Source organism: Dermacentor andersoni, chromosome 10, assembly GCF_023375885.2.
Source record: "Dermacentor andersoni chromosome 10, qqDerAnde1_hic_scaffold, whole genome shotgun sequence".
Taxonomy (NCBI): Eukaryota; Metazoa; Arthropoda; class Arachnida; order Ixodida; family Ixodidae; genus Dermacentor; species Dermacentor andersoni.
The window spans coordinates 79,363,312-79,375,849 of NC_092823.1; the positions used below are offsets into that span (position 1 = coordinate 79,363,312).

Genomic DNA, 12,538 nt, shown 5'->3' on the forward strand with positions numbered 1-12,538 from the left:
TACATCGGGCTCGCAGCTTCTAGAAGCGCGCGAATAATCATCACAGGACGCGGTGTAATCGCGAGATTCACGCAATTCGTGGGAGAACTCGAGTACTGGCTTGCCTGCTGTGTTGATGATCACCGGGTGCGCATTGGTAAAAGATTGCCTACGCAAAGCACGAAAATAAATCACTCAGAAAATGAAACTCTACTCGTGAGATTGTCATTTGAGATAGAAGAGCAAGACCGTAAACAAGCTGTGAACCTCCAACTCATGTGTGGTGCTCGTATGCCACCCATGGCCCACGTTCAACGTCCGTGGTGAAAAAAAGAAAGACATTTTCAAGAACGTGTCATTTGCAAGACAACGAAAAGGACACAGACACAGGAACATACACCTGCACTGTGTCTGTCCGTTTTTTCGTCCTCGTGCAAAGAGCCTGCTCCTTTATATTCGCAACATGTTCGTTTAAGCTCTCAACCGCATCTCTATGAACGACGGCTGGTGACATCCGCGTTTAGCGCGAGCCGGGCCGGAGCCATGTCACGAAAAATTCTCAAAGCTGCATTTCACGCTTTTCGCTTTTCAGTCTCGCCACATGTTGGAGTAAGTGATACACTATCTTTTCGCGACTATATTTTCCAGCGTCCATGGCTCTCTTTTGTTTTTTCACTTTCTTTCTTTTCGTTTTGCCAGCTACAGTAGCGTATTAGGACGCGAGGTCTTGTGTTTCTGTTGCTTCGGCAGAACTTATACACAGCTGGGGCGAGTCCGCGTACGTGTGCCGACCGTGACAACGGTAGTAAGAATGGACGTTGCCGCTTTGGTTAGCACGTGTTGGCACGGATTGCCGAGGCGCGCTCTGCCAGACTCGTCCATCGTCAGGGCTACAGTGCGGCTGCCGAGACCGGGGTGGCTGCGGCCATGGGCTTTCTCACTTTTTTCTCTTTGCCTCCGCGTGCTCGTTCTGCCCTGTACTCGAGCTTTTTTCGCATGCGCACGCTATGCTCTGTCGGTATTCCCGAGAGGCGGATGGTGCACTGGCATAATTTACACCCTTAAAATTGAATAAGGGCGTATACCGCCGTATAACTCGCACCCCTACACCGATTTACACCCTTAAATGCTAACAAGGGCGTAAATTGCTTCTTAACTCACGTCATTACACCCTTTTGGGTGTAAGGGTTAGCCTTACAAACCTGATTTTCACCCTGATTCACTTTCAAGGGAACGAATTATTTTACGGTGCGCGAAGCTCGAGAGCTGTTGCGCCTTGCGGCTGCCTTCGCCACAACACACGGCAACGTCCATACCCGCGCCCGGCTATCCACAGCACGTTCCTTCATGTCGGTGAAGTACAAACAAATTATGCGTGTACGGAAGAACAAGCAAATGATAACGTGCACGACGAGTCGACGTAACATTTCGGACTCCTCGTCAACGCAGCGCATCTTTAGGATAGACCTACGCTTCCGAATTCAACTTTTCTGAAAAGTGTACTGAGCGTAGCGCATGGTATTCTCCGCGTAAAAAAGAAAAGTAAATACATCGCCTCCTTTTTTTTTTTATTTTGTAAAGCGTGTGAGTTGTGGCAGAGAGGGTGCGACACGTCTACCTGCGACAGCTTCCCGCTTCATGCGTCGCAGTTTAGAGGAAACGTGTGCTTCGCCAGCTCTTTGTGGGCGGTGAAGCCCGACAGAGTCGAATGCGCATGTTTGCACGAGACAGTTGGAAAATGTATCTCACTATGCTAAATAAAAGAAGCAAAGAGCAGGCTTCGACAATGCACCACGCAGTATCAATACAACACGGATAGCTCTCTTTTGTGTTATTTCGTTTTTCTTTAAGCACACACCTGAAATTTCATGTCAACTGAGCCATGTAAGGCTGAAGAAACTGTAGGGCGCGCGAAACAGAGTGAAATTTCCATCGCCGTGGGTGTAAAACCTCAAAATTAACACTGCCACGCCGCATAAGACACTCGGAAATGCAGATTTCATTGGCACATCCCCAGTTCTTTTTCGAATCAATGGGCTGCGAAATATTAAGCGTTTTTTTTTTTAATTTACGTGATACGCACGTACTAAATCCATACAGAAAATTCCGCTCAGCTTATATCTCGAGAATTATTCATAATGCAACACTAACTTACATCTAGCTGTCGGAATTGACTTCTGCGCGTGCCATCCTGTCTTTAAAGGGAAACGTAGATTTATATATTGCTAGAGTAACGAGATGGCATGGAAATTCGGGCGACATATCTTTGTTGGCAACATATTCATTGCCATAAAAATAATTATATCGGATTGGCTGTCAGGCAATTTCGGCGTTTACTGTAATGTGGAGAATTTCCAGTGTGGAATTGACTATTTATTATTGACTATTTCGACTAGGGCGTTAAAAGGAACTGTTCTGATCGCGGCGGCGTATCCCTAAACTTTGTGTACGCCAAGCAGAGCGCAGAGCGGACGAATGTTTATCAACACAGGTAGTTCGTGACAACTAACACTCTCTAAATATACAATGTTTTCTGTCCTGGCTCGACACCATCGGTGGAGTATTTATCCTGCGAAAAGGTTTAACAAAACTGGCAAGGCGCATTCCTTACTGGAAATTCTCGAGAGCTACTGGCCAAGCATAGGTACGCATGGATATCCCTTATCTCGAGGGTCACAGGCAGTCAGAACTGGCGTTCAGATGTGAGACGGTAATTGCCGACGAAATCTAACACTACAAACACGGTAACGTCTGTGGTAGTGTGGACGTCAGAATTTTTTTTGTTAATTTTGACTATGCGGGGAGTGATGACTCATTTACGGCGCTTCTTAAGTGAATAGCTGAGACATTTGGGGCAATTGGTGGAACACAGCATGCAGCGCAACTGGTTTGAAGCCAAACGATGTCTCGTCTCCCTGCAAGTCCCGTCTTGGCTTTCGACTTCGTCTACTCACGCTGGCTATTTTGCATGACTTGTTGTCGCCTTTCTTTTCGCGCACGATGCCATTTATTTTCACGGCAAATATAGACAGTGAAGTTGGGAGCGAAATTCACGAACTGGTAACCTATACTAATAACCTGAACTAATAACCGAAAAAAAATGGCATTGCTAGCGGTAAATGTTGCTCCTTCCTAGCAATTACGCAACACGGGCTTATCGCCGTTTTGCGCATAATGCTCGGTTGCCATTTTTGCCTGAATCGAGCTTTCCAAACTGTGCTCGAATTAGCACGAACATAAAGAATAAAGGTTGGCTGTCCTTGGTTCTACCGTTCGAGTTTTTGCAATATATTCTAGCAGCAAAACCGAGACTTGTTTTTGGCCGGTGTTGACGAAGCAGCTGTTGACGATTCATCACAGCACGTGATCTGTAAGCGGCAGCAGCAGAGCGAGAAGAAAAATATGTTTTTTTCCTGATACTTACACACATCGTTACACCTGGAATTGTGCGTGCAATGTTCCTTACCACACAAAAACAAAGAAGTTTCCTCCATAATTGAAGCAGAGCGGTCGGAATTGTTCTGCTTCCATTCGTTGCAGTAACAGAAATTTCAGTGGAATATCTGTTACTGCAAGTTCTCTTTTCTAATTTTTAACCTTCTACCAGCACGTTAAAAGCTATACGCCCCTATGTGCCAAGGTGGGTTATCAGGGACATAATATTGCTAGTTTCAGCACCGATTTCGGTTACACGAACATTTCCAAACATGAGCAGACGAACATTTCTCAGAATACCACCGGGAACTACAGTAGCGACCTTCGAAACCTCGCACCCGACCAAACGTCGTCCTATTCTGCGCACTACCGAGCAATTCCACACGCTTCTGTGTTTCTGTCTTCGCTTATGTTGCGCCCTCATCACCGGCATGCACTTTACCTACAACATTTTCTGCTTCCATGTTTTCGCAGATGTCCTAACCCCACCGCGCCTGTCAAGAGAGACTACGCCTTCAGACGCTGCAGCATGAATCCTCAAGATTGTGCACGTTATGGCGTGCATAGGCCGTCATTCACGCAGGTGAGCGTGCTCTTGCTCATGTTTTCGAACCCGCCGTGGTTGCTCAGTGGCTATGGTGTTGGGCTGCTCAGCACGAGGTCGCGGGATCGAATTACGGCCACGCCGGCCTTTACTTCAGTGGGAGCGAAATATGAAAACACCCGTGTACTTAGGCGCACGTTAAACAACTTCAGGTGGTCCCAATTTCCGGAATCCACCCACTATGACGTGCCTCATAATCTGACCAGGGTTTCGGCATGTAATACCTCATAATTCAGTTTCATGTTTTCGAGGATGGATGAATGCATGGAGGCTATGAGAGTCCCCTACGACACTGGGTGGTGGTTACGCCACCAAGGTCTTTTTCTCATTTTGCCCAATGGCTTGCCTATCTTTTAACAGGCAAAAGAATCCTAGCATCAAACTTCCTGCACCATAATACAGGGAACTTTGGTTTTGTGTGCATCTGCTGTTAGTGGTGTCCCTAATTTTCTCCCACCAAACCTCCAATCGCCTTTTGCTAAGGAACATGCCTAATGACCACCGTCAGGCATTCGAACCGAACATAATTATGTTTGACATGATTACTTTCCACAAGACAGAGTACTGGAGAAGACATACCGCATAATCGCTTTTCCGAAAGCTTCTAGATGGTTCCTCCCCTAACGTTTCAGTAAAGTAACTGCCTCATATCATTCAGAGCAGTATACGTGTTCTTGCTTCTTCCAGTACTTTGGAAAATGCGTTTTTGCTTCTGGAGAGATAGCTGTTGCTGCAGAAATATTATGATTACCTCAATATGTTTTGAAGCCCTGAGATCATGAAAGAAATTCACTGATGCACTTATAGGGTGCAGATGCTTTCGCTTAGAAGTTGCCTTTGAAGTCCTGACGTTACAAGCGGTAGCTTATCGAAAAAAAAATCGGATAACTGGCAGCGTAGTTTCGATACCTTTATTTGTGCATTTTTATTGCTGATCCACCATAACATAAGTTGGCTCTGAAAGCACTGAGATATCAACTGCCCTAGGAGATCTGTTAGCGCCCCGTTAGTTTCGCTAGCCTGGATTCTTTCGTATTTAATATCTTGCGCATTTCGGCGATATTAAGTCCAGTCTTTGTTTTTTTTTCTGCCAGAGTAACTGAAAGCCATATTGTTTCGTGGAGAACGTGCGTTTCACATTTAACTGTCTGCTCTTTCGGAACACGGAGGACTGGCTCGCTTTTTTAGAAGCCTTCGTCAATTTGCCCACTTGGCGTTTCCCTTCGGCAGCAAATTACAGCTGTAACGGGCGCCATTATTGCAGGCCTTGCAGAATACGTAACGCCGAACACGTAACGCAGAATACGTTAGGGCACGCACCGCCTTAGCGCGAGTGCGCAATTACATAGCTGGAATGCCATTATTAAGGCAGCACTTCGGTGTCCTTTGCTACGTAACTGGATGTCATTAGCAACGCCGCCTGTGGCGGATCGAACAGACTGCGGAGCCTCGCCCTCGCCACCGCCACTCCGCCACCTGTCCTCCAATGCCATGTCACTGTGTTTCCAATCGCATTGGCCAAGTGCGAACACGCTTGCTCTTTTCCGGCTACTTACAATGCGTAGCCAGGATGCCACGCCGTCATGGAACAACTTGCAACCTTCCAGCTGAAGCTTTACACTCCGTACTTTTATTGCTACCACATCGCGATGAGTATCCGCGCTATATAACGAAAGTATTTTGCGCTAGTTACCGGATGGCTTATGCTGAGCTATATAGACCGCAAGGACAGGTCGCAGATATCTGGGGCGAGCATAGTTACTCCTAATTCGTGGCTCTTCGCGGCCTTGAAGAGACATAAAAATGGCATTCAGTGTCGTGAAGCGTGAATGACAACATAAGGCAGACAAAGAGCGCACATCGGCATTTAATTAGCGAGACGCTGAACTTGCATTCGCAGCGTCGCACTCGAGCGCACGACGTGGCGTGTGACCAAGAGGAATAAGAACACTTGAAAGAGTGGCTTTGTTGCTTCTTGTTCGACAAGCGTGCAACACAAGCTCCTCAGTGAAGACTAGCCGGCTGCTCCATCCCGCATAGCACTGGAACCGAGGAGTTGACGGCTCTCCGAGCCTGTCGAGGCGTATCTCACCGTCCATCTCATTTCCGCGTCGCCCACGTGTAGCGTTCATGTTTGAAACGCACGTAAATATATTCTTCCGGTAGTGCAGATCCTGAACGCCTACTGATCTCTCTCTACTTAAACCTGTCCTAGTTGAACTGTACGCATTTCCTTAATGCTCATTGACAAGCGGGCCCCTGTAACTCACGGTAGCTACATATCTGGAGCCTGCTGCCCACTGGCCAGCTGTCGGTGTTAAAGCAAGCAATTTGAGCTTGCTCTCTCAAGAACTTTATAGCGGAAGCTACGCAGGGGTTGGCAAAAGAAAGGAAAGGACGGGCCACTTCCGAAGCGGTGAGAGTCTTTCACTGTCGTTGCGACTACGGTGCAATTAACCCGTTAGCCCAGATCTCCGGGTGCAGCCCCGAGCATGAGAGAAAGACCTCGCGTGTGATGTGGCTTGTATGCTCGTCAAAATGCGTGTGCGTTGCTTGTAAAGAGTGCCGACATTGTGCGAGTCTGGACCCTTCGTGCAATCTTTGTAGTGTCTGTGTGTGTGTGTGTTAGTGTTCGTGGGCGACTGAACGGCCAGTTGCTCCTGTGTCGCTTAACGGCGCACAAGAAAACGCGGGAGGTCCGAGGGCAGCAGGAAGCGCGCCTGTCGCTTTCGATGCGTAATTTTGCGAAATTGGGTTGGGCAGCAGCGGTCGCAACCGCTCGCTATCTCATCGGCCTGTCAGCGGAGGCTCCGCGTTCACTACTGGAATGGACGTGTTGCGTAAGTCACGTTTTCCTCAGGGGCGAGAGTGCGTGTAAATTTCGGCGCGTTTCAACTTTCACACATTACAGCGTTAGCCGAATTTCTCTTTGCATTGTCCACCGGGGACCTAGCTTCTTGATTATTTGCGACTGATGCCGCCTCCTTGGTGTTCCCTCTCGTTTGTGAGAATTTCAACGGAATAAGAAATAAGAATAAGAGGTCGATTAACAAAGTGTCATTGCCAACCGTATAAGTATTTGCTTGCAATTTCTTACAATGAGAATGGCAACGGCAAAATAATAAATGAATGGGCTTTCACAAAACCTATAGGTTAATCTCAACGAGATATATACTCCAAGGAAGTAGCTGTATTGATTGAATCAGACATGACAGCAGTCTTTGATGTATTTAGTGATTGCCTTATTCACTTCCTTAGGCGATGAGCGATGGGCAGCAACCACAGACGGGTGACGACGCCGCCTTCATGTCCCCGTGCCAGCCCGTCATGACATTAACTATTTTCAAAGCGTCTGCTCGGCCTAGTTACATTGTTTATCGGTAAACGGGGACTGCGATGTGTTTGAATATTGCGAAAGACACATCGTGGCAAACTTTGAAAACTTTTACTCACCCAAAACAGCGAGAATGCGAGACAGTACTTTGAAATACCAGAATTAGGATCCCGGCGCAAAATTAAAAAAAAAAAACATTGAACTTCGTTCTTTATTATCAGGTTTAAAATCCTTCCTGCAAAATTAGCGCAAATATAATTTCCAAAGAGTGCTCACGAGTCTAAACCTGTCGAGTGTATCTCGCTAGTGTACGTTCAGTAACGTAGTATCTATGCACCACTGTCTTGGTCGGGATAGGGATACCGCCACTCCAGTACCACCAGCCACCGAAGACCGCCTGTTCGCCACCGACCCACCCAATTTCGCACGCACACCGAGCGCCATCTCTATGCAAGCACGGGTCTATTTTTATTGGTCATTAGCCCAGTCAGCGTATGCGTTCTAAACCAATGAACACAGTGATCAATCTCCACATCGTGTATCGTGGAGGGCCAGCGTTGGAACGGTCGTGACTGCTCTCGTTCGATGTCCCTAGCCTCGCCCCTTAGCGCAGAACCCAAAAGCCGAACGCACGTTGCGGCCTCTCGCCGACAGGCGAGGCCTCAATTATGCAACGCTCCTTTCGTAGGACACGTGTGACGTCACTCGCCTTGCTTGTGCGCTGTTATGTCTTGGGCACGCAACCAATATAAAGAGGTCTTACTCACATATGCGGGAATATAAAATTTGTAATCGTAACCGTGTAAACTGCATGATCAATGGTATTTGTGCGCCACTTGGAACGAGGACTAGAGAACGCACCACTTGGAACGAGGACTGGGGAACAACAGACACAAGCGTTCCCCAGTTCTCGTTCCAAGTGGTGCGCAAATAACATTGATCATGCATTGCAACCAACCAGTCCCAAACTATGACACACCTGTAAACTTCCCAGTTTCAAGAGCACATGCCAAATGAGCATTTCGCTTGAGGTTATTTGTTAGTAGGCAGTTTTAGATTACCCAACGGGACCTATGGCGCACCCGAAGTGCCACAACCTGCTTGTGCTCTTTTGTACTTCTTTTACTTTCTTTTGTATATCTCCTTTGTATTCGTTTGCAAACCCGCTGCTCTGCGTTCCTCAATCTTAGGTGCACAAAATCTTAAACACCCGAATATTTCCACGCGCCAGTGTTATCCATAAATTTTTCTCAATTGTCTGCATCGATCCTAAATGAGCCAGCACTATATTTTCTTTCTTTTCTTTTTCAAACGTTTTCGCCATAAAGGCGACAGAACAGTCGCCAAGATGCTGCTTCTAAGCTGTCCGTATAAACGGCAGTTCAACAGCTTATAAAACACTCGGAAACCACATCTGGCTGAACTATATGTTCATACTCACGTTTACTTCTCTCTCTCTCTCTCTTTCCTTTTTCTTTTTCTGCGCTCGCAGGCTGGCTTCAACGACACATACATCCAGCTGCCCAAGCATAAGACTGTGCCGGGCGACGTGCTCAAGCGTATCGGCAAGTCGCAGTGCAACACTCGCCACTTGAAGCATCAGGCGCTGAGGTTGCTACCCGTGTTCGGATGGCTGCGGACGTATCGCGTGAAGGAGTACCTGCTCGCCGATGTCGTCACCGGATTCACCGTGGCTATGTTTCAAGTGCCACAGAGTGAGTGTTCCCTTCAACATTCTGGTTGCATTTTTGCGTCAATCAATTTGCAAACGGCATTTAGTTAGGACTGTGCGTACAGCTAGTTTAGCTGTTGTTAGGTTTCATACTTACACTAATAAAGGACCAATGAGGTGTGACGAATTGTGGCAGATGTTTAAATTCATCAAATTTTGCCACGCAATGCGAGTAATTGAAGCATTAAAATCAATGAATGTTTATAGAACACTTAGCGTTGTACCTATAGTTTTACAATATGCTATATTCGCCGATGCCTGTAACAACACAGGAAATCATCGCAACGCCAACCAAGCTTTCTCATGATATCAGAACCAACGAATACTCCACCGATCATGTTTGAGAAGAGAAGACAACGCGTAAAAACTGGATCTAAGTCCAAACTAGAGAGATGATTCCACTAATCTGGAGGCTTGAAGTGAGCAACAGTGTTCGACCACTGTTAAACAGGACTTCAGAATTACGCGTCAACTTGATGAAGCAGTTTGCAAACGATAAACATTTCACCTTTTTTGGCCACGCATAGCCGAACCGCGACACAGCCTTACAGATCCTTTGCTCAATTTAGCGGGACTTGTCGCGTCATTTCTGCGGCTCTCCAGGAATCCGCTCGGTCAACTTTCTATGCTGGCACAGGTTGACAGTTGCGTCAAGCGGGGTTTCTCGTTTTGTCTGTTTAACGGACGGAAGATCACATGTTTTGCAAAGAATGCCACCCAATCTTGCGGTCTGTAATACAGTGCTTCCTCTGTGACCACTGCCGGTGGACGATATGTCATACACGCTGTCACCTCAGCTTGTCATTCATATTTTCAGTCTTGTTTGGTATTCCATGGTTTGTCGACCGACTTTACATTTGAACTGAAGAGTACAAAGAGAAAAAAAATTATGCAATAGAAAAACTTTAAAAATAGTTTTGCCGCAAATTGTGCAGGCCGCGTCCTCGGCACGTGCTCTCATTCGCCAGTTTAAATGTCTCAAGTTACTGTGATTCGTTTTCATAGTATCAATTATGCCGGAAAACAATGTTCCCGGTTGTGGAGAAACGACATGGTTACTCACTGTGTTGCTCATATTGCCAGGAAAACGGCATGTTTGTGCAGAGCTGTAAATAAATTAAGAAGCTTCAACCGAAAAACTTGCAAGCGATATTCTACGGCAAGAACAGCATCGGCGTGTTTCTCAATAAATGCTCTCATGTTATATCCCACGGACGCGTCTGTCATTTCAAACCCTTTTCATTGGAAAATGAAAGTTGAACTTAGTAGATAAGAGCGTCACGCATATTTCGAAAGTGCAGCGATGAAATTGTTAGTGTGTGTATATGCTACCGAGGTGTGGACGCTTGCAGTCGACAGGTGTTCTTTGGCGTCCTTAAATTAATAAAAAAATAATAATATGACTTTTCTAACCTACGGCTGCCTCAAAGCAGGGTTGAAAAGCCTTCTCACAACAACGCCGAAATAAGTTGATAATTTGTCACTGGAATGTTATATGACTCAAAGAAACAGACATCCAGCTAAGTAAACAGTATATTTGAACTTAGAGCAAAACTTTCGATTTCGTAAAAACGGTTTTTATTTTAAATTGAATTCGGTGGCTTTACTTGCCAGAACCACGATCTGATTTGCAAGCACGCCGTAGTGGCGGGCTCCGAATTAATTTCGAGGAACTGGGGATTTTTCAATCAGTATAAACTCACACAATATATTCCAGTTGTTCTCTTTTTTTTTTTTGCTTTACGTGAACGTCTTGGACCGCACACAAATACTAGACAGCCTCGGAACTCCGTAAACAATGTATTATAAGTTTTCCGGCTTCCCGTATACCAAGAAGTTACTGTGTCGTGACGTCATTACGCAGAAGGTGGTCACATCGGAGCAGAACGTTCTGACGTTTTGACACTAATTGCGGCTCTCTCCATCGTCTTATGTGCAGCTACTCCTTGCGGGGGGTCGTTGTAGCAGCACAGATGTGCCGATAGATCTAAGGCTAGCGTCAAAACGTCGCGATGTCCCGCTCTCACGTGACCACCTTCTGCATCAGGACTTCACGATATCGTATAAACCAAACAGCTACTGGTTGCTGAAAAGCTACGGCACTAAATTATTTGGGGCCCTTTCAAGCTTGTTAGTACTTTTTCTATGCTTGAGACGCCCCGGACCATCATTTACAGTAAAAAAAAAAAGAAAAGTTTCAATTATCATGTCACTACGCCTTTAAAGTGCACCCAAAACACTGTATACGAGCGTTAATGAATTCCGCTCCAATTATAAGGGATCTGCAACTTACATGCAGCAAACTTTTATTTCATTGACGTGTGCTATCGGAATGTTCGGAACTGTTTGCTTGTCACTGGGAATGACATATTCTTCAGTGATTTATTGATATTGTGAACCTTTCGCTTTCGTACATGGTTGAATTCTGTTATTCTGGAAAATGAAAGAATTTCTCGCGACCACATTAAATTTTTTATTGATTATTGAGAAGCCAAGCAAATGTTTACAGTCAACCAATTGCTTCTTTTCACGCTTCAAGACATGGAAGAAAAGGTAAAGTAAAAGAAGTTTTGATAATCTCATATGCAATGTTATGCATTTTCTTCACGTAAATATAGCCAATGTCATCATTTTTCATAATGAAACGCACCTGTGGTATTTTTTTTTTTTTGCTATGTTCATAAACATGTTACTCAATGCACTTCAGCAAGCAAGCGCATGAAATCTTTCTCCTACCATTTGCCCAGTAAAATAATCGCGCATGACTTGGCAAATGTGCTAATGTGCTTGCTTCTCCACCTCTTTGCAGGTTTGGGTTACACACTTCTCGCCTCCGTGCCTCCTGTTTTCGCCCTGTACAACGCGATGTTCCCGATGATGATTTACATCATTATGGGTACTGTCAGGCAAGCATCTGTCGGTGAGTAACTGACACTTGTCTTTAACTGTTTGCCGAGCTTTTCGTCCGTGAAATGCATATAATTAATATTTACGTTTCCGCACGAAGGGGTTCTTGTAAATGTCAAAGCGTGCCGAAGCGTTACAAAGATACATACTGATATTGTAGCTACTTAGGTGGGCGTACCGTTGGTGATTTAGTCTGTCAAATTTAGCTATAGTTATATTACGGCCGTCTATAGACAAGCTATTTACACAAACATACCTATCTACATTAATGATGCGTGCATGCCGTGGAGTAACGCTTTGATTGCGTTAGCAATTATATGGACACTCCAGGCGGATTTCTGCAGTCGCCGTCGACGTCGCCGTGAGGTTCCGTATGAGTGAAAGCATGGGAGGGTGAGCCGGCGTATGCCGTTCAATCTCGCGTGCGCGAGTGAGGAACGCGGCCCGGATGCGCGCCCTCTCCTGTGGCACGCGAGGCAAGAGGGGGTCAGGCGAGGGAGGAGGGGCGTTCTGCTGCAGCGGCTGCTACGGTGCCTCGATATCCTCC

At 46.1% G+C, this 12,538-nt stretch overlaps 1 protein-coding gene across 3 annotated transcripts in view; it reads left to right on the top strand.

The window, feature by feature from the left end:
• The window catches only part of LOC126544116 (prestin-like), a 261,205-nt gene that overhangs the window by 230,514 nt on the left and 18,153 nt on the right, over nucleotides 1–12,538 (top strand). For all 3 annotated transcript variants that reach the window (XM_055062457.2, XM_050191342.3, XM_055062458.2), the window contains 3 exons: nucleotides 3,889–3,997; nucleotides 8,845–9,067; nucleotides 11,894–12,004. In XM_055062457.2, coding sequence (XP_054918432.1) covers nucleotides 3,944–3,997; nucleotides 8,845–9,067; nucleotides 11,894–12,004 — 388 coding nt within the window. In that variant the 5' untranslated portion in view covers nucleotides 3,889–3,943. The remainder of the gene's footprint in view (nucleotides 1–3,888; nucleotides 3,998–8,844; nucleotides 9,068–11,893; nucleotides 12,005–12,538) is intronic.